Source organism: Microcaecilia unicolor, chromosome 10 (assembly GCF_901765095.1).
Source record: "Microcaecilia unicolor chromosome 10, aMicUni1.1, whole genome shotgun sequence".
NCBI lineage: Eukaryota > Metazoa > Chordata > Amphibia > Gymnophiona > Siphonopidae > Microcaecilia > Microcaecilia unicolor.
Genome location: NC_044040.1, coordinates 36,067,480 through 36,090,482, shown reverse-complemented (window position 1 = coordinate 36,090,482; position 23,003 = coordinate 36,067,480). Strand labels below are relative to the sequence as shown.

Sequence of the window (23,003 nt, the reverse complement as noted above, 5' to 3'; positions counted from 1 at the left end):
AGCAGCAACAGCAACAACGGCAGTTTATGCAGGCATATCTTGAACAGCAGCAACAGTTAGAATGGCGGTTAGAGAAACTGCAGTGCTCTCTGAATCTAGGAGCTGCCATAGATGGAGATCCAGAGCAGGAGTAAGATGATGGGTTGGACATCCCCGACCCTTTGGACAGTCTATCCGAATGGAGTAGTGATGGAGCTATGGGGAATTTCAAAAGGGCACAGTCAGAGGATGAGTCCCTTAGGGCAGCTTGAGCTAGGGTTGTTGCAATGGATGGGAATCCTGTGGGCAACCAGGACCCCACTAAAGTAGCACCCCCCCACCCACCTATTTTGTGCTACGGAATGACTTGCTGTATCAGGTGGCCAAAGTAACCATGGACAGGGAAGAGGTAGAGTAGCTTTTAGTACCCCAGTCCTACTGTAGACAAGTCAGTCACCTGCTAGGTGGTCACCTAGGAGAGGAGAAGACCGGGGAATGGATTTTAGTCTGGTGTTTCTAGCCAGGGGTATCTAAGCAGGTGGAGCTATTTTGCCAGTCCTGCCCAACCTGCCAGTTGAGTAGTCCCGTGAGGGTCCCACCTGTCCCTTGTTGACACCCCATTTGAACAGATAGTGATGGACTTCATGGGACATCTGGAACACACTTCCTGGGGCCATACGTATATCCTGGTTATTTTGGATTACACCACTCACTATCCAGAGGCCACTACATTGCAGAACATGAAAATAACCACAGTAGATAATATGCTGTGGGAAGTCTTCTCCCAGATGGGAATCCCAGCTGAAATATTGACTGACCAAGGTACTACCTTTATGTCCAGAGTTATGAAGCAAGTGTGTGCCTTGCTCAAGGTGAAAACTTTACGGACATTGGTATACCATCCAACAGATGCTGAAAATGTTTGTGGCTGAGGATGGGAAAAACTGGGATTGTCTACTTTCAAACATATTGTTTGCCATCCAGCAAGTGCCCTAGAGTTCAACAGGGTTCTCTCTACTTGAACTGTTAGACCTAGAGAAATCCTGGATTTGGTTCAAGAAGAATGGGAAGAGGAACCCAGCCGGAGGAGGAACTTGGCTGAATATGTGCTCACCATGTAAACAAGGCTAAAGAAAGCCAGTGAGGCCGCCAAACTTTGCTCAAGTGGGTCAAGCTCGAGCTTATAACCAGAAGGCAGGTCAACGAACCTTCCAGCCATGGACTAGAGTCCTAGTCCTCTTACCCTCTTCCAAAAGCAAGCTGTTAAGCAAGTGGCAAGGTCCTTATGAAATTGTGGAAAGGACAGGACCTGTCAACTATAAGGTGACACAACCTGACAAGAGGGACAAGGCGAAGGTCTTCCATGCCAATTTATTGAAGAAATGGGTCCCCATTACAGCAGCCCTAGTCCAAAGGGACGACTTTGGGCCGGAGGTCCCGATAGACTCTGAGTCCCTGCAAGTCCCATTCAGCGACCAGCTCTCTGACTTGCAGAAGAGCAACTTGAAGCAGTTGGTACACCAGAATGAAGATGTGTTTTCCGAAGTGCCAGGCCAGACCCATCTGGCAACTCATGATGTTATCACTGAACCAGGGGTGGTAGTCTGGCAGCATCCCTATCAAATCCCAGAAGCCCGGCAGCAAGCGGTAGCAAAAGAGGTTGCTGAAATGCTAAAGTTGGGAGTCATTGAAGAGTCCACCAGTAATTCGGAATCTTCTATTGTGCTGGTACTAAAACTGGATGGGGGAATCCAGTTTTGCATTGATTTCCAGAAGGTGAATGCTATCTCCAAGTTAGAGGCCTACAAATACCAAGGGTGGATAAACTCACTGAGTGACTGGGAGGGGCCTAATTTATTTCCACCCTGGACCTGACCAAGGAATATTGGCAGGTACCTGTCACCCCAGTTGCCAAGAAGAAGACAGCTTTTTCAACACCCCAGGGTTTGTTCCTGTTCACAGTGCTCCCATTTGGCCTTCATGGAGCTCCAATTACCTTCCAGCACCCTGTGGACTGCCTACCTAAACCCCATGCAGCTATGTGGCTGCCTACCTAGACGACATTTGGAGGAACCATCTTATCCAGGTAGAAGCAGTACTGGACAGTTTGTGGACCACTGGGTTAACAATGAATCCCAAAAAGTGTTTATTGAGAAGACAAGAAGTCCAGTATCTGGGGTACTCAGTTGGGAAAGGACAAGTGCGACCCCAGATCTGGAAATTAGAGGCAATCACCCGAGTGCCAGTGCCCCAGAAGAAGAAGCAGATCAGCTGCTATGGATGAGCAGACTAGGTAGGCCACATGGTTTTTTTCTGATGACATTTTCTCACTTTGTATGTTTCTATGTATCTCCTTCTAGTAAATTTTACTGGAACCTATTATACTTGGGCTGTAAGCCAGTTAGCTTTCTGGATAGCCCAAATCAGTGGCGTAGCCACAGGTGGGCCTGGGTGGGCCAGGGCCCGCCCACCCACTTAGGGCACAGGCCCACCCAACAGTAGCACATGTTTAGTGATAGCTGGTGGGGATCCCAAGCTCTAACAGCTGAAGACTTCCCCGTGATGCTATAAAAACGTTATTATCCACGATACCGGCACCTGCGAATGCTCAGTTTTCAGCGCATGCCTGCTGCAGACTGCCAATTTGGAAAGACGCATTTTTCTGCCAGCTGAGATATTTTTTTGGTGGTGGTGGTGGTGGTGGGGGGAACACTTGGTGCCCACCCACTTCATGCCTAGGCCCACCCAAAATATGTTGTCTGGCTACGCCCCTGGCCCAAATATATAAATAGGTCTAATGTATGGTAACAGTGCACCAAGCATCTAAAGTGCTATATGATGAGATGATGCTAGTTTTGCTTCATGTTCAAAAATGAGGGGGGAGGGTGGTGGAATGGAGGGGCTTTTGATTTAGCTCCTGCCCTTTTCAGTAGTATCTTGAGGCAATGGACTTTTTATGTTTAAAAGTATGGAAACTAGAGTTATTCAAGTGGATTAAGCCGGCAACCACAATTCTTTCCTCATGCGTATTGTAATGCTCCAAGTATGTGTGTGTATGTGTATATGTGTGTGTGTATAGGGTGGGGAATGGGGAGAAGAGAGATCAGCTTAATTTCAGTTTTGTTTTTTTTTTACTTTTGTATGTAGGACCTCTAAGCACATAGGTGCCAGTTCTGTGGGTGAAGTGGGTGTTCAGCACCCCAAATATTGAGTAACCTCCTTCACTGTATCCAGGAGGGATAATCTGTCTTGTGTTTAGCACTCCTGATCATTTTTAAAAGTTGGAACCAATGTCTAAGTCAGAATTTTTTAAATATTGGCTATGATTCTTTTTATTCAGCAAACTCAATATTCTTTCTGATAGAAATGTTTCAAAATTCAAAGTCTGAATGAATCAAGCCCCACATTTTTTGTTTTGCTCTATATAAATGGTCAATTTTTTCCTAAAAGAAAAATAAAATGCACTCTTGCCTTGCCACAGCTCTGATGTCAAATATATTATTCATTTATTATTTTAAATATCAGATAAATATATGATGATGCTCTATGGAAGATTAGTTGTGGCAGGAGTGTAACGGTTGTCTTATAGAGGCAGATACTCTTCCAGAGAGGACAGAGAAGGAGCATCTCAACAAAGGGAAAAGGCCATCAAGGCAGTTGTTTACCGTTAGCGTTCAATCCCCCTCATTCAATAATTTGTGTCTAAATTTAAGTACCATTTGCATGCTTATCTTTATAGAGTACTGGCACTTCCAGTACAGTACAGAGGTGGCGTAGCCAGACATGGTATTTTGGGTGGGCCTGAGCCCAAAGTGGGTGGGCACAAAATCCTCCCCTTGTGTGTTCTGCCCCCACCCCTGCTCCTGCACCAGGGACCCCCAACAAATAAAATAAATATTTGAGCTGATGGGGATCCCAAGCTCCGCCAGCTGAAACAGGTTCTCTGATGGCCAGAACAGATCATTCCCCTACTTGCTGCAGCCGGTGGCACTGTCCACGTGCTTCTGCTGCTCCCCTCCTGCACATGCTGTTTTCATGCACACTGATGGAGGGATGGTTTATTACAGCTAAATGACCTCATTGCTAGCTACTACTATCATTATGCACTCAAATTCCTTAGCAACTGGACATTTGGACAATTACATTAGAAAAGGGACAGACGTAGTTTCATGTGTTGCTATCAGAACTTATTGTACAGTATTTCTAACAGATCAATCAAGTTTAGAAATCAACCTCAGTAATTATCAGACTAATAAGCCATTCAATAATTCAAGATATTAAATGCTGTTGCAAGTTCACTCTCAAAAAAAAAAAAGCTCTCAAAATGTCATTTATTGTAGCACAAGCTTATTTCACAAGAAACAGTTTTAACATGAGATCCTTGTAGAAAATTTGAAATCTGTTACTGTCTACATAGGAATTGTTAAACACAGAAGGTGAGGTCTAGTGGTTACTCCACTTACTTACAAGTTAGGAGAAATCTTGAGACACAAGTTTACCTCTCCTCCCTGTCACTGATTCTATGTGCCCTAGAAAAATACCGTATTTTTCGGACTATAAGACGCACTTTTTTCCCCCAAATTTGGGAGGAAAATGGGGGGTGCGTCTTATAGTCTGAAGGTAGACTTCTCCCTACTCACGCGATCTTCCCTGGTGATCTAGTGACGTTGGGGCAGGAAAGAGCCTCTTCTTTCCTGCCCAGCGCGCTGCTCTCCATCCTCCTGTATGCAGCCTGACGGTCTCGGCGAGATTCAAAATGGCCGCCGAGACTTCAATTCTCGGCGGCCATTTTGAATCTCGCCGAGACCGTCAGGCAGCAATGCATACAGGAGGATGGAGAGCAGAGCGCTGGGCAGGAAAGAAGGGGCTCTTTCCATCCCCGACGTCACTAGACCACCAGGGAAGATTGCATGAGTAGGGAGAAGTGGTGACAGGGCCGGGGGGAGGGTGATCCCGAACTCGGAGGGAGGGAGGGATTCGGACAAGACGCACCGGAGCACCTAGGTTTTAGAGTTGTGAAAAAGGAAATTTTTTTTTTCCTATTTCCCTCCTCTAAAACCTAGGTGTGTCTTATGGTCCGGTGCGTCTTATAGTCCGAAAAATACGGTAATTCTTCAGTTTATTGATGTCAGATTGGGTAACAGCATTGTTCTTCAAACCGTTAAGAATCTGTACGAAGACCAGGTGCTACTCATCTCAAAAACTGCACTTTAGAAAGTATCACTGGGAGGCTGTTTCACACATCCACCATCCTTTCTGTACAGAAAAGATTCCTTGGATTACTGAGTACTTCCTTTTACCATTACCCCATAACCTATCATAGGCTCTAAAGTGGGTTAGATTCCTGTCTGAATGAAAGTTGTTACAGAAGTTCCCACAGAATGAATAACGTGGTTAGCTTTTATGTGATTTATTTTATTGTGTTCAATTTTATGTATTTATTTAGTTCTTGTTTTGTGCTCTTTTATTTCCATGGTATTATAATGTGTTTTTGTTATATGTGAAGATTTATGCATATTGCATTGTGAACGTCCCAAGAAACAAACGAGCAGGTGATCCACAAGATCCAGAAAGGACAACAAAACAGCAGATCGTTAGTAATAAAAGTCCAAATTTATTCACCACTTAAAGAGTAAATTCATAAATAATTAAGGGCTTCCTTTACAAAGCCACGCTAGAGATTCCCATGCAGCAAATGAGAGTAAGCCCACAGGAATTTAACGGGCTTCCTCTCTTTACCTCGAAGGAATTGCTAGGGCAGCTTTGTAAAAGAAACCTTAAAAGCACAACATGGCCATGTTTCGCCCTTAGAAGGCCTACGACAGGGGCTGGTGAATAAATACATAAAAATATGTTCATATAAATCATAAATACAAATAAATATTCACAATAATAAAACATTAAAAGATGTTGGTGTAAATCATAAATTCAAATAAATATTCTTAAGAACAGTAGTGGTAAACCACAGACTTCAGCCAAAACACATGCATATAAAAAGATAACAATAACGGCCATGAAAAAACATGCATAAAAAAGTTGCAAAAAGAGCTCACATACCCCAGAGGTGTAGTCCTAATGTATCACCTACTGATAAAATCTGCAAATAAAAAATAAAAGACATGCTTAAAAATATCCCCCTTAAATAAACAAAACAGTGGGACAGCAAACTAAAAAGACTTAGTGAATATAGAGCACACATGCCTTCTCTCCTTGCAGCAGTAGCTTGTGGTGAATCTACCATAGCAAAGTTAAGGCTCATTATTTAAACTGTCTGCTCTGGAGTCATAGGTCACATCACAATAAAATAATTCTCTCCAAAAATGCAACACTAATAACTTTAAACATTGGACAGGCATGATGCCTCTCTGCACAAGGTGCGGCATGGCTGTAGAATTACAAATCATTGTATATACAGTCTCTAAAGTGCCGTGGATAATAAAAAATGACAGAAAATTAATTCACTTCAAATTGAGAAACTGATTCAATATTTAGAAAGAGCTTGTTACAGGCAGCAAAATCGCACCATTTTTGTAAATGTTTGACCACCAAAACACTTGAAAGCTGCAAAAATCACCACAGGAATTATGCATTTCAGTGCATGAGTTCCAATGATATGATCATGCAAAAAATAATGTCACTGGATACTAAAAACATCGGGGGGGGGGGGGGGGGGGAGCGGTATAAGCTAAGAAGTCTTAGAACTGCATGTAAATGCAGGAAACCATGTAAGAAATCATCAATTCTCAATAAAAACGAGTATAAAAAGAGTATAACTAGGGGAATGAGAGCTAATCTTGCAAAAACTTAAAATCATAATTACTTAAATAAAAGAGCCATTGATTGCACGTACAAACAAATAAATTAGTCTTTGTTTAGTCCTTAATAGAAGTTTGCCTGTGTCTCCTGCTCTCCATGGACTACACGGGATGGCCAGGACAAATAAAATCTGATATTTTGGTTCCAGACAGTGACTTCCCTGGGTTTGAATATGGAGATGTTGGTATTCCTTTGATTTCAAAAATTCTCTACAGACTATTCGCTGTGAGTATCCATTATTTATTTAGGGTCTCTTTTACTAAAGCGCACTAGTGATTCCCGGTGTGGCAACGTCAACAAAGCCCATTCATTTGAATTGGCTTTGTCGGCATTGCCATATGAGAATTGCTAGCAAGGTTTGACAAAAGAGGCCATTAGGTATTTATTATTTATCTATTTATTTATTATTTATATATGCAATCAATGGTTCTTTTATTTAAGCAATTGTGGTTTTAAGTTTTTGCAAGATTTGCTCACATTATCCTTGATATACTCTTTTTTAGGGTCCCAGAAAACAACAAGGCAAACGATCTGCAAAATCCAATGTGGAAAACAAACCAGCAGATCAGTATAACATCCAAAAAAACTTTATTGAAGATACCGTGTATGAAACAAATGCCCATTTGTTTCATACACGGTATCTTCAACAAAGTTTTTTTGGATGATATACTGATCTGCTGGTTTGTTTTCCATATACTCTTTTTTATACTCATTTTTATTAAAATATTGATGATTTCCTGCATGATGTTTTAGCATCCAATGACATCATTTCCGCATGATGACATTATTGGAACACGTGTTGAAACGCATAAATCCTGCAGCATTTTTTGCAATTTTCAAGTGTTTTTGGTGGTCAAACATTTACAAAAATGGTGCGATTTTGCTGCCTGTAACAAGCTCTTTCTAAATATTGAATCAGTTTCTCAATTTGAAGTGAATTAGTTTTCTGTCATTTTTTATTATCCACGGCACTTTAGAGACTGTATATACAATGATTTGTAATTTTACAGCCGTGCTGCACCTTGTGCAGAGAGGCATCATGCCTGTCTAATGTTTAAAGTTATTAGTGTTGCATTTTTGGAGAGAATTATTTTATTGTGATGTGACCTATGACTCCAGAGCAGACAGTTTAAATAATGAGCCTTAACTTTGCTATGGTAGATTCACCACAAGCTACTGCTGCAAGAAGAGAAGGCATGTGTGCTCTAGTCTATTTCACTGTTTGACTGATTCAATCTTTTACAAAGGTGCACTAGCGTTTTTAGTGCAAGCTAATGATTAGGGTGCACTAAATGCTAGAGACGCCTATAGAAATATATGGGCATCTCTAATATTTAGCACGTCCTTATTTCTAGCATGTGCTAAAAACGCTAGTGTACCTTTATAAAAGGACCCCTTAGTATGCTGTCCAACTGTTTTTTTTTAAGGGGGATATTTTTAAGCATACATCTTTTTTTTTTTAATATATATTTGCAGCTTTTACCAGTAGGTGATACATTAGGACTATACCTCTGGGATATGTGAGCTCTTTTTGCACTTTTTTATGCATGTTTTTTTTATATGGCTGTTAGTGTATCTCTTTATATGCTTGTGTTTTGGCTGAAGTCTGTGGTTTACCACTACTATTCTTAAGTATATTTATTTGTATTTATGATTTACGCAGCATCTTTTTATGTATTTATTATTATTAATATTTATTTGTATTTATTATTTATACAAACATATTTTTATGTATTTATTGACAGTCTTTTAACAGCCCCTGACACAGCCCTTGTAAGGGCAAAATATGGCCGTGTCAGGCTTTTAAAGAGTCTTTTACAATGGCGAGGTAGAGTTTTTAGCATGCACTAAACACTAGAGACGCCCATAGGAATATATGGGCATCTCTAGTATTTAGCTCATGTTTCTTTTTAGTGCATGCTAAGGGCCCTTTAATTATTTATTTTTTTTATGTGGTGAATAAATTTGGACAGCTTTGGATTTTTATTACTGACGACTTGCTGTTTTGTCATCTAAGTTGTATTCTGAACTACATTGAATGTTCTCGGGTCCATTGTTACGGTATATAAGATTTTATAAATAAATATGTAATTATTTTCATTACGTGATCCACATGATGCTAGTTTTTCGCTTGCTCTCTAGATCTATTAACAAGTCCAGATTATATCTTCTACCTCAGTGGGTGGCATTAATCTTCAATAAGATCCAATCCCTACTAATAAAACTGGACCCAAATCTGTTCTATAACCTTAATATAGCAGAAAGCATGCATTCATTGCTCACTGATTCACAAAAGGGAGCCAGTGATAGTACAAATAAAGGTACATAGGGATGGATATTCAACTGGCAGTTGTGAGTGCTTTTTTACCCACTGCAGGCGTTATCCCCAGATATTCAGGGGGTCTTTTACAAAACGTCGGTAAGCCCAACACAGGCTTGCCAAACGCTAAATCGGGACTACTGCCGGCCTAACGTGGTTGGCAGCGGTAGTTCCGCCCCAAGCGCATGCCGTTTCCTGGGGCAAAAGAAAACCCCTGGAAATGGCTTGTGCGCCAGTAACCTGGCAGTAATCGGGTATTGCTGTGCGTTGCTCGGTTACCACTAGGTTACTGCAGGAGCCCTTATCGGCACCTCAGTGGGTGGTGGTAAGGGCTCCCTGCCGCACGGCTACACAGTAAGGTTAGCTCGAGTTATCTGCAGCAGATCCCATTTCATTCTTATTGGCCCTGCTGCAGATGACTTGAGCTAATCTTTAGTAAAAGACCCTCCGAGTTCTCTTAGCACATGGCAATGTTTGTCTGGGGCTTTTTACCTCCTATGGTAAAAAGGGACCTGGCATGTAGGAAAAATGGCCCCCACTGCAAATGCAGGGCCCTTTTTCCCGCAGCTTGGTAAAAGGACTCCTCAACGCTGGGTCATGTCTGGGCACTGGCCTTGAATATCCGGCTTTGTGCAGCCATCCAGTTGTGTGCTGGTAAATATTTAACAACAGGCTCTCTCCCCGGTCCACCTCTGGGTCCCCCCCAGTCCACCTCTACGCCGCCCCCCCCCCCAAATTGCAGAGCTGGCTATACCTGGGGAAAGAGCTTTGGGGGGGGGGGAATGCATTACTCTCTCTGGGAAAAAAATTTTTTTTAATGCTCCCAGGTTCCAATCTAATTCATGTTTAATGTGGGATAAAATGGCATAAATAAGTCAATAAATAGATAGAAACACTGAACGTTGAGCACCTGATTCCCATAACATGATGTCTGGTTAGAAGCCCTTTACCAGGAGAAAAAGAAATCTCTGCACCAATAACAGGGTTAGGTGTTCCTATAACCATCCCCTCCAAATGACACACTGATTACTACTCTACCTATGAAAAGTTATTCCCTTATTATACTTCCTCTGTGTACATCCCTATGCACAAGCCAGCGGCATTTTTAAAAATGTAACTTTTTTTTTATTTACAATACCCTCCCAACCCCACCTCACCTCACCTACCTATTACAGACCTCCTTCCCGCTCCCCCGAGCCAAAGGGTCCTACTCCCAGCATATAACTGAAGGCAGCATTCCTGGTGGTCTAGTGGATTCTTCGGGGCAGGAAAGATCCCCAGTCTTTCCTGCCCACTGCCGGCGCTGACCATCCTGCAGCCTCATCTTCTTTAAAATGGCCTCTGAGACTTACAAGGGTGGCCTCGCAAAACTTCAGCAAAAGTCTCACGAGGCCACCCCTAGAAGTCTCGGCAGCCATTTTTAAAGAGCAATGCGGTGCTGGAGGGTCAGCGCATAAATGTTACATTCACACATATAAATGGTAGCATTCTATAATCAGTGTGTGGAAATGATGCTTACATTTTGGTGCTATGATTATACAACGACGGGGTAAATGGACAGAAAAGAAATAGCTACCTATCCCCTGATTCCACACATGGTAGCCAATGATAGGCACGCAATAGAAGCGCAATTGTAGAACAGGGCCATTTGTGTATGTAAACTAATTGACTCCAACTGGCTCTTGATTGATGATAATTGGTCTTAAGTGCTAATTGACACTAATTAGGAGTTAAGCACGTAACTGATCTACATCCCTATTTTATAACCAGTGTGCCTAATTTCTATAGTGCACATCTCCCAAGGGGTGTGGCCATAGGAGGGGCATGAGAGGGTCAGGGGCATGCCCAGCATTTAGGCACGGTTTATAGAATACTTGCATTTACGCATCTAGATGCCAGTAGGTAGGTGCAAGAAAGTGAATTTAAGCTAGTATTACATAACGTCAGTTCTGTGCGGAACTGCTGCTATAGAGTTCACGCTTAGTGCTGTATATCCTGGTGTCTATCTTTAGGTGACAGCGAAGGTGACTCAATAAAACGATGATGCTGTATGTTGTCTAGAAGATTTATTGGTCAACAACAACGATTTTATGGTCAACACAATGACTCGACATGACCGTCAAAGATACAGAAGAACAAAAAACCTCGAATCGTTGTGTTGACCAATAAATCTTCTAGACCACATACAGCATCATCGTTTCATTGAGTCACATTTGCTGTCTCTTTTGTGGTATTTTTTTCTGCGAGGCTTTTTGTTCTTCTGTATCTTTGTCTATCTTTAGATGCCATTTACTGAATCTAGCCCCTAATGTCAGGTAGTATGTTGTAGAATTAATTAGTTAAATAGTATGTTGTAGAATTAATTAGTTAAACAGAATGCACAAACTAATATTTTTGTCACGAGGTTCAGCTGATCATTAGTAAGAGCTCTCTTACCGGATCAAGGTTCTTGAAGAGAAGAATATCTTTACAAGCCTCTTGCAACCTGTTTCTCTGATCATCTGTTTTTGGATAGATAATCTAGAAGAGATCAAGGAAACTTTAGGTTTAATATTTCTTTAAATTAATGCAGAGTTTTCTTTCCTTTCCTTAGGAGTCTTTTAGTAAAGATTAGCACATATTATCTGTAGCAGAGCCTATAGGAAAAAAAGGGGCCCTGTGGTAGATAACATGCACTATTTTGTTTAGTAAAAGATCCCCTTAGTCGTGCAATTGCATCGGAAGAAATAACCGGCTACAGGGCTGCCAAGTTGCTCAGTTCCAGCAGGGATATTTTAGGTCAGTTCTGGATTTCTGACAACCCAATCAATATGCATTATGCAACCTGCAGCACTGATTTCAGTGGGCAGGTTGAGGAACTGCAAATCCCACTCTGCCTTAGGTTGTAAGTTTGAAATCAGAATTGGCCAAAATGTCTTTCCCCTGAAACTGGGTAGCTCTGAACCTAGCTGAACTCAAAAGCTTAAGTACTGCATTCAACATAATAATCATATTTCAGAAGCATCTTAAAGTCAAGAAGCATAAACCTTTTACAAAATGTTTTATTTACGAAAGCAGTAGAGGAACCTAATGGTTAGAGCAGTGGGCTGAGAACCAGGGGGATCCCGGTTCAAATCTCACTTCACCTCCTTGTGATCTTGGGCAAGTCACTTAGGGGATTTTTTTTTACTAAAGATTAGCTCGAGTTATGTGCAGCAGGGCCCATTTTATTCCTATGGGCCCTGCTGCAGATAACTCGAGCTAACCTTTAGTAAAAGACCCCCTTAACCCCTCTGTTGTCTCAGGTACAAACAGATTTTGAGCCCTCCAGGGACAGAAAATTACCTACTGTACCTGAATGTACACTGCTTTGATAGCTTTCAGGCAGCATATAGGAAATAAAAAAAAATTATGGCAGATTTTATACCTACTGAGAGTAACTTTGTAAGAGAGCGCCTTAGGCTAAGAAGTCTCACAGTTGCTCATGGTGTGTGGGGCAAAATACTGAAAGGATTATGGTCCCTGTGGCTCTCCACATTCTGCTGCCTGTGCATAGAGGGATATATTGCATCTACTTTATAAAAGCAACATGAGTGTTTAAGTGCTTTTATCAAATAGCCTTTCTGAAAGCTCCCACACAAGCTCCAAAGCAGACGTTAAGTTTTCCACATAAGTTGAGGAGATCATCCCCAGGATTCTATATAGCGCAACCTAAGTTGTGTGTGCAAATCCAGTCATATTCTGGATTTGAGTACGCAACAATTATTTAACAAGCCAATCAGCACCGAAAATTGCCACTTAACAAGCAATTATTAACACTAATTATAATTTACACCCACAGCTGTCTAAGCATATTCTGTAACGTGAAAAGGGGGTGTGGCCATGGTCATGGAATGGGTGGGTCGCGGGCGTTTCTAAAATCTATGCACGTTGTTATAGAATACAGTCGGTCTGTGTGTAATTTAGGAGTCGGCATTTACACCAAGTTTTACTTGGCATAACTGTCCGCGATTAAATTTAGTCTTGCGGATGGATGCTTGGCGTATTCTATAAACTGCATGGAAATTTAGGCTTATTCTATAAAGTACACCTAAATTTAGGTGTACTTTATAGAATACGCTTAGACATATTTTCTGAAATTTAAAGAACTATTTATTAAATATTCAGAGATAACAGAAAGACAGATGTCCAAAGAAATACATCCTCATGCACTCACATTACCGAACATCATTAAAAATCTCTGATAAGTATCCAAGTACACCTTAACCCTAGAACGCATATTGGGGGCCTTTTAGGCCCCCATGCTTACATTTTTGCTATTATCTGCAAAATTACTTTAGTTAGAATTTTGAAACTCAAGGTATTACTCAAGTATGTCATTGTTGATAATATCCAGTTGTTCATATAATTTTTTTTCATAGGCATTATGGTGTAACAATGCTTGTTTGGTGAAAACTACATCTGTACGAATTGGGGGCCTTTTAGGCCCCCGCTGTTTTTATCATGTTCTCAGAAGTGTTTATGTCTCAAGTTACTTTATTTGTACTCAGTAATGCTGGTGGAGGGGCCAGGGTGTGGATAATAACATGTGAGGATGTCATGTGATTTTTGGAGGGAGTGATAAGGCCATGACATCACCTCAGGTCCTCTGAACACTGAGGACAGTATACACTGTGAGCTAATTGCTGAAGGACCTGTGATAAGATAAGCTGTTGAGAGGAAATCTGTTTCATTTTCTAACATCTAGTCAGCAATGGCACAGTCTTCCTCCAAGTGTCTGACTGACCAAGAGATTGAAGCGATTATGTTTCAAAGCGATGATGAAAGTGAACTATCTTTGTCTGATGAAGAATATCTGCCACCAGCTAATCAAACATCCTTATCCAGTGATTCTTCTGATGATGAAGAAGTGAATCTAGTGGATCCTCAAGAAGTGATAAGTAGAACATCCAAAATGAATGTTTTTTGGGACAGTAATCCTACATTAGTCGGACGTACTCCAATACACAATATTGTGAGACAGGCTCAAGGAGCTGTGGGAAGTCCCAGTTACTTTACCCCTAAAGATGTATTCTGTACTTATTTTTCTGACAATATTGCAGAAGAGGTCCTATTATGTTCAAACCTAGAAGGAAGACGTATCGCTTCAGCAAAAAATAAGTCCTGGAAAAATATCTCAAAAGAGTAACTTTATGCATATATTGGACTTTTCCTGCTGGCAGGGAGTCAAAAATCGTATGATGTCCCAATACGAGAATTATTTCTGGACCCACTTTCTGATCCACACTATAAGGCGACAATGTCAGTGGGCAGATATGAGGAAATTAGAAGGATCATTCGCTTTGATGATAAGCGAACTCGTGCAGCGAGGTTTGAAACAGACAAATTAGCCCCTATCAGTTATATCTGGAACATATTTATCAAAAATTGCACAAAACTTTACAATCCTAGTACTAATGTTACTGTAGATGAGCAACTTGTACCGTTCAGAGGACGCTGCAAATTCATACAATACATGCCCAGCAAGCCAGCCAAGTACGGTATAAAAATCTTCTGGATGTGTGATTCTGCAAATTATTATGGCATAAATGGCGTAATCTACTGTGGCAAAGAGGTTGGTGCACCAGTACAGAAGGATCTGGGGTCTGAAATAGTCAAAACTCTTGCTGTTCCAATATTCAATTCAGGTAGAAACATCACCATGGACAATTATTTCACCAATGTTGAACTAGGCAATTTTCTGCTTGCAAAAGCTATTACACTTGTTGGTACTATAAAGCAAAACAGACGAGAAATTCCAGCAGCACTCAAACACAATCGTCAGCGAGCACTTTATGAGAGTGTCTTTGGATTCAATAACAAAGCGACTTTGGTATCTTACAAGGCAAAGAAGGAGAAATCTGTAATTTTACTCAGTACCATGCATCACGATTGCAGTGTTGACAGCAATAACCAAAAATTGAAACCAGAAATCATCCTGCATTACAATGCAACAAAAGGAGGTGTAGATAAAATGGATGAGATGGTGGGAGAATATTCGTGTAAGAGGCAAACAAAACGATGGCCTGTAGTACTATTTTCAAATATGCTTGATGTAGCAGCCCTAAATTCATTCATTATTTATACAGAAACTCATCCTGAATTTCATGCACAGAGGAAGGACAGGAGACGCTTATTCTTGAAGGACCTTTGTCATGAACTTGTAATACCTCACATGATAGAGCGAAGCGACTTGAAATGCTTGCCAAAGAAAACTAAAGAAGCAATGAAACGGTGTGGCGTACAGTTTCAGATTACTCCAGAGCCAGGAGAAAGAAAACGAAAGCGTTGTTTCATGTGTCCAAGAAACATAGAGAGGAAAACTGAGCGATATTGTTCCACTTGTAAGGAAACAGTTTGCAAACAACACTCTTCTGAAAAAATAACATGTCAGAATTGTTTGGAAGACTAATATAATAGAAAAGAAAGTTAGAATAAAAATGTAGCTGCAGCTAGTTTGCTATAGATTTCTATGCATTTTTGTGTGTTTTCATGTCTTTGCGTGAAATTTGGAAAAAAAAAGATTTTTTGGTGTTTTCTGTGAAAAATTATAATTAAAATGTTGTCCACTATTCATATTTTATTGAGCAATTTTGAAATAAACTTGTGAAAGTTATTTAAGTGTGTTTTTCTACATTATGTGCATGGGGGCCTAAAAGGCCCCCATGACGTTAATATGTATATTTTTAACGTCATGCGTTCTAGGGTTAAAAGCAACTTCTATACTTTGTAATTTAATTTTACTAAAACACTCCCTAACCCTTCCCCCCCCCCCAAACCCCACCCCACCCCCCCCCCCCCTCCCTCTCATCCCATTCAATTTTCTAAAAACTCAAAACGAACAGTGAGTTATAAAAGGCACCCAAATATCCTCCCAATGTATCAAAGTGTGATATCTGGTAGCCCACAACCTCTCCATTTCACAAATATACCACAGCTTATTCAACCATGAAATCAAGGAAGGACGAACCAAAACACCCTGAGATGTGGTTAGACCTGGAGGAGTACCTGGAAATAAGAAAAATTCTGGGGACCACTTAATAGATTTTGAAAGCCATTTCTGGAGTCTATATTGGACTGCCTTCCAAAATGCTCGTACCTTAGTACAGGTCCACCAGAGATGACCCATGGTACCCCTCTGGCCACAACCCCTCCAGCATAAAGGCGAAACTGCCTTAAACATATGATGCAAATGAACAGGAGTCAAATACCACCTATATAAAACTTTTACTGCATTTTCTTTAAAAGGAACTGAAACAGACGTCTTTAATAACGCATGTTCCATACGTGACCAAACATCATCATCCAATGTCAAACCCAGCTCCCGATGCCAATGCATATGGGGGGGGGGGGGAGCGCTGATTTCTTTGGTGCCATATATAGAATCTAGCTCCATATGTGTATTATATAACAATATGACTTTCAAGGAAAACCATAAACACTTTGTAAAGTTCTCCAAATTCCAGGTAGTTATCAGCACCGGCGTACAGTTGGTCGATGAACCTCAGCGGTAATGCACTGTGCTCAATACTCAGTGTCTTATATACTTAAATCTTCATTGGTTCCATGACCACCTCCTTCCTGTTATTATATGAAACTATTCAATATATGCTTGTATTTTGCTAATACTATTTTTAACTGTTTATACTCATCTTTAACTCGAAAGATTTAAAGAGACTTCAGCAGAAGTCTCGCGAGTCCGCCATTGGAAGTCTCAGTGGCCATTTTGAACAGCGATCCGGAAGCGGGGGAGCATCAGCGCCAGCAGTGGGCAGGCAGGACCGTGGATCTTTCCTGCCTGCCCTGAAGATTTCATTACACAACCTGGGTGGATGAAGGAGGGGCAAGTGAGAGAGCAGGGTCGCTGGACATGGGTGGCTGGAGGGGTGCAAGGGGAGAGCAGGGTTGCTGGACATGGGTGGCTGCAGGGGGGAAGGGTGAGAGGAGGGTCACCGCTGGACATGGGTGGTTGCAAGGTTGCAAGGGGGGCAGGGGGAGAGGAGGGTCGCAGGACATGGGTGGCTGCAAGGGGGGCAGGGGAGAGGAGGGTCGCTGGACATGGGTGGCTGCAGGGGGGACAGGGGGAGAGGAGGGTCGGTGGACATGGGTGGCTGCAGGGAGGCAGGGGGAGAGGAGGGTCGCTGGACAGGGGTGGCTGGAGGGAGGGGGTGAGGAGGGTCCTAAGACCAGAAAGGTGGGGGTGGAAGGGGGGTCTGAGACCATAAAGGGAGAGGGGAGGGGGCGCACGCACACACACACTCACACTCACACACTCACTCACTCTCCGTCTATCACACACACTGTCTCTGACACACTCTTCTCACACACACTCTCTCTCAAACATACACTCTGAGGAAAACCTTGCTAGCACCCATTTCATTTCTGACATAAACGGGCCTTTTTTTACTAGTAGTTATATAATTTCCAGAAAGTAAAAAACAGAGCCTGAGCTTTTTGGTTATTCAATGTTAAATTATGGCTACAGTAAGTGCCACTCCTATCTTAATGCACCTCTTTCCTGCCCCCTTGGAACACCTTTGCATAGATCATGTGAAAGTATGTATTATGCATCAGTAGAGGTTACTTCTATGAATGCACCTCTGTGAAATTTTTGAAGTGGGTACTTTTATGTGTAAAATGTTCTTGTGTGCACTTAGAGGACTTCTACCAAGCTGTGGTGTTTACTGAGGGTTAAAAAGGCACTACCGCGCAAAGTGCTCAGGCATCCTGTGGCAGTTTTAGAATTGGCACGTGCTTCCCGTGCACTAAAAAATAGATATTATTTTAAAGTATGGGAGGCGTGTTTGGGGGGAGGAGAGTAGGCATGCCCTGCACTGATTGGTTAGCACATGGGCATTAAAATAGATTTTATTTTTAAGTATGGGAGGCGTGTTTGGGGGCGGAGAGTAGGCATGCCCTGCACTGATTGGTTAGCACATGGGCATTAAAATATATTTTATTTTTGTATGGGAGGCGTGTTTGGGGGCGGAGAGTAGGCATGCCCTGCATGGATTGGTTAGCATGCTGACCAAATAGTGCAGGATTAGCGTGGGAACCTCTATTGCCTATAAAATAGGTGGCGGTAAGGGCTCCCATTGCTATTGGCCACGCAACAGTTGGGAAATTACTCCATGACCATTAATGGGGAAAAAAAGAAATTGCAGCCATTTTACAGCCTCAGTGCATGGAAAACCCACATGTTAAAAATAGCACAGGCCACTTTTTAGTGCAGCTTGGTAAAAGGGGCCCAATGTTTTTAAAGAGCTAGCTGTCAATGTAGATATTTGGTAAATAACTGTGAATTTCAAACATATACTATAAAATGGGGCTCATTTTCAAAACAGAAAAACGTCCAATAACTACTACTATAAATCACTTCTATAGCGCTACCAGTCGTACGCAGCGCTTTACAATTGAACATGAAGAAGACAGTCCCTGCTCAAAAGAGCTTACAATCTAAATCAGGACAAACAGACAGGATCATTAAGGATAAGGGAAGGACAGACAGAAGGACACAAGGATAAGATAAAAGTTACAAGTCAGGAGTCGAAAGCAACATCAAACAGGTAGGCCTTTAGCCTGGATTTGAAGGCAGCCAGGGATGGCGCTAGATGTAATGGCTCAGGAAGCCTATTCCAGGCATAAGGTGCGGCGAGATAGAAGGAGCGGAGTCTGGGAAGCAATCCAGGGGGTGAACAAGACATTACTGCAGATGAATGTTTCTCTTACTGGCGAAATTAAGGGCTTAAAACAATCCTATCAAACATTGACTAAAGATGTTCAAGAACACAGAGGGCAAATTGAGGTGATTGAAAACAAAGTTAAACAATTAAAGAATTTAACAACTACTTTGATTAAAAATAAAGAAACCCAAGAGAGAAAAATAGAATATCTGGAGAATAATGGGAGGAGAAATAACCTGCGGTTTCTGAATTTTCCCAAGTCACCCTTAATTTCAGCAGTGGATATGCTCAAGAAGTATTTCAGTGAAATATTGGGGATTCCTATGGAGGGATATCCCCCTATAACGAGGACCCAATATATTTCAGGGATAGTGAAACAATTGAATGAATAACCACAGGTAAACCCCAAGTTTAAACTTGACTGAGTTTCTTGAAAACTCTCTGGAGCTTGTAACAGAGAGAACCACCCTGATTGTATCATTTGCTCTTGAACTTGATAGAAACAATATTTTAAGACTCTACTTTCGCCATTTAAATGAAATGTTTTTGGGACAAAAAGTACAAATTTTTCCTGATATGGCAAGAAGTACACAAAAAAGGAGGAAAGAATTTCTCTCTTATAGATCTAGAGTTGTTAAACTGGGTGCTACTTTCTTGTTAAAGTTTCCCTGTAAATGCTTTGTAACTTTTGAAATGAATAATTATATATTTTTTTCCCCTTTGAAATTGTTAGAATTTATCTCATCTAATGAAAATGTTAAGTCGCCAAGTGTTTTGCCTCCCTAACTACAGTGCTGTAACGTCGGCTGTAGACATCCGTAGCCCCTCCCGTTTCAATTTTTGATTTATTATATAGATTTAAATTTCCTAGTGTCTTGATCCACCTATTGGGGACAAATGTAAACTCTTTTTTCCTGTATAATTTAACCTGCTTTAGGCTATAGTAATTTGATTACCTTTATTTTTATTGCTGATATTTCAAGTTTATATTATTGGATGTAAACAAAAAAATTATAAATAAAGAAATTAAAAAAAAAGAAGAAGCGGAGTCTGGAGTTAGCGATGGAGGAGAAGGGTGCAACTAGGAGAGATTTGCCTAGTGAACGGAGTTCTAGGGAAGGAGTGTAGGGAGAGATGAGGGTGGAGAGGTAGTGAGGGGCTGCAGAGTGAATGCACTTATAGGTCAACAAGAGGATGTTTTTGTTGCCAAAATGTCCAACTCGCTATTTTCAAAATCCCTTATCAGCTTGATGTATAATTATACTGGTTTCAGTTTTTGAAGATTGTACAGCATTTTGTTCTTCCCATGATAAATTCTCTCTCCAAGGTACGCTGCATTCTTCTAAATGTCAAATGTCTTGTAACACCATCTTTTCAAATACTTGAATATGTGCATCTATGGGGCCTGGACATCCATGCTGACCGGGTTTTTTTTTTTTTTTAACTCAGTTGGGATGTTCTTCAACCTCCTTTCTGACATGTATAATTTTATGATGGAGACGGAGGGCAAATTTAATCTATCAGGGCTTTCATTTATGGCAACCAGGACATTTTACCTCCAAACTCTACCAGTCAACCTAGCATCACAGCAAGGGAGATTTTAAGTGGCTGTCTTCAGAATCCATTGAGCCATCAGAAAGCACTGCAGTGAGATGAACATGGTGCCCGGCCTTGGACTCCGAGCCGCACCTTTGCAAGGTTTCCTCCCTTTAGACCCCTGAAGTATAGGAGTCTTGAATATAATCCTGCACACACAATATAGGAATCTGATACAGGAACTATAATTCATGTATTTTAGGACCTTATAATCAGCTGGAGATACTCATCAATTTTTTTTTTAAACACTGACCATCGGTGTCTAAATTAGACCCAGATTTTCAATGCCAGCACTTACCTGGGTACCCACTCTGAATACCTGGATTTTTGGCAGCTCTTGGAAGTTATCTAGGTACTGCTGATGTTCAGAGCCAGTATTCGGAGAGCTAGCTCAGCTTTTTATGCAGTTCTACTTGCTCAGATAGTTATCCAGGGCACTGTGGTACCTGGATTACTTCGTGGACTACCCTGACTCCACCCCCAGAGTACACTGGATGGTGTTGCAGCAGGTACTATCCAATTTAGTGCCACTGAATATCAGCAGCAGAACCACTCAGTAGGATTTAACTGGGTAGGAGCCCAGTTAAATCCCACAAGGGCCGCCGAGAGACTGAGCCGGGCCCAGGGCAGGGCCGCTGCCCCCCACGATCATTGTCACCTCTGCCACCGCCCCCCCCCCCCAGGATCACTGCCGCCCCCTGCAACTGTAAATACCTTGGCTGGCACGGATCCCAAGGCCCCGCCCGCAGTTTTCCTCCAGCACTGCTCTTCTTCAATCTGCCGCATTGCCCGCTCCTGAGGCTGCTTTTTCTTTAATATTGCGCATGCTCGGTTTTAAAACCAAGCATGCGCAGCCTGAGGGGAAAAGCAGCTGTTTGGCAGGCAATGCGGCAGAGTGAAGAAGAGGAGCACTGGAGGAAGATCTCTTCTGCTGGCAGGGCCTGGGGGGACCCCTGCCAGCCTGCTGAGTCTGCTCCTCCGGGTCCTTCCCAGCCTCCAAGGGGGTCTGGCGCTGGAGTTTTCTCTCTCCTGCTCCTGTCGGGACGTGATCACCTGGGTGCCGTCAGGATCAGGAGAGAGAGAGAAAGAAAGAGACCCCGGTGCTGGGCCCCCCTTGGAGGCCTGGGCCCAGGGAATTTTGCCCTCCTGCTCCCCCTTGGTGGCCCTGTGTCCCACTGAATATTGATTGGTTAGTTTTTAAAATAAAAGACTTACAAGTTGCACCTATGGTACAGCTCGTATATTCTTGCCAACTCTCGTTTTATTTCTTGGCGTGTGATGTACAATGTAGCTCTCTCACAGCACAAGTTGAGTGCCTGCTGATTAATGCCGGTGTTTCTCAATTTGTGTGTTCCTATAGCTAAAAAGTCCATCGAAGACATGAGCCCAAATACTTTTCTGGTATACGAGAACGCACACCTGGTACACAGCTCAGTTCTTTTGACACCAGCCTTCAAACAGGTGCTCTAACACGGACACTTTAAAGAGACTCGAATCTTGTGAGGATATGAAAGCCCTTAAGTTGCCCCACTGCATGCCAGCAAATTAATGGAGCACTTAGATTTAGGCCAGAGTCCTATCAACAGAAGACAAAGTAGGATTAAAAACTGCACTAAGCTACAAAATAACTGAAGTGTCAGTTTGCTACCAGCATAACAGCATGCTAGATTTCATCAGCGTACCAAGCGTGCCTTGGCACCAGAGCTCATAAGACAATGTATCCATCTGTCTGCTTGTTCAGTGGGAAAATAAGGGACTGAATATCTGTTTTGCAGCTACAACAAATGGACAACAATCAACACAGTAGCAGTGTAATAAACCAACTGGAAATGTGCACAGTGGAAAAAGAGTCTTTATTGCTACCCCATATCCATTCCTCTCCATCTTCCTATGCCTACCTCCTAACGCTCATTTCCTTCTGCACCCAATTCTTCCTATGTTCAATTTACTTATCCGTTAACCCCATTAATATTGCGTTTACTACAAATTGTATATTCTTTTTACGACTTTGTAATTCTTTATATTGTTACTATGTAAGCCACATTGAGCCTGCCATGTGTGGGAAAGCGCAGGGTACAAATGTAATAAATAATAATAATAATAATAATAGCAATGGGCTGAGAACCAGAGAAGCTAGGGCTGAAATCCTTTTTCTGTCACTAACACTCTTTGGGGTTAATTTATAGCAGGGTGCTTAGGTTAAGTAAGCAGTACTGTACCCTCTAAGCTGAGCACCTCGAATATTGAGTTCAATTCTGGTCGCCGCATCTCAAAAAAGATATAGTGGAATTAGAAAAGGTGCAAAAGAAGGGCGACGAAAATGATAAAGGGGATGGGACGACTTCCCTATGAGGAAAGGCTAAAGCGGCTAGGGTTCTTCAGCTTGGAGAAAAGGTGGCTGAGGGGAGATATGATAGAGGTCTATAAAATAATGAGTTGAATGTGTAGACGTGAAGCGTCTGTTTATGCTTTCCAAAAATACTAGGACTAAGGGGCATGCCATGAAGCTACAAAGTAGTAAATTTAAAACGAATTGGAGAAAATGTTTCTTCACTCAACATGTAATTAAACTTTGGAATTCATTGCCAGAA

At 41.9% G+C, this 23,003-nt stretch overlaps 1 protein-coding gene across 1 annotated transcript in view; it reads right to left on the bottom strand.

The window, feature by feature from the left end:
* PRKAR2B (protein kinase cAMP-dependent type II regulatory subunit beta) overlaps positions 1-23,003 on the bottom strand; it is a 129,543-nt gene that overhangs the window by 40,139 nt on the left and 66,401 nt on the right. The window contains exon 4 of the mRNA XM_030216469.1: positions 11,552-11,635. Coding sequence (XP_030072329.1) covers positions 11,552-11,635 — 84 coding nt within the window. The remainder of the gene's footprint in view (positions 1-11,551; positions 11,636-23,003) is intronic.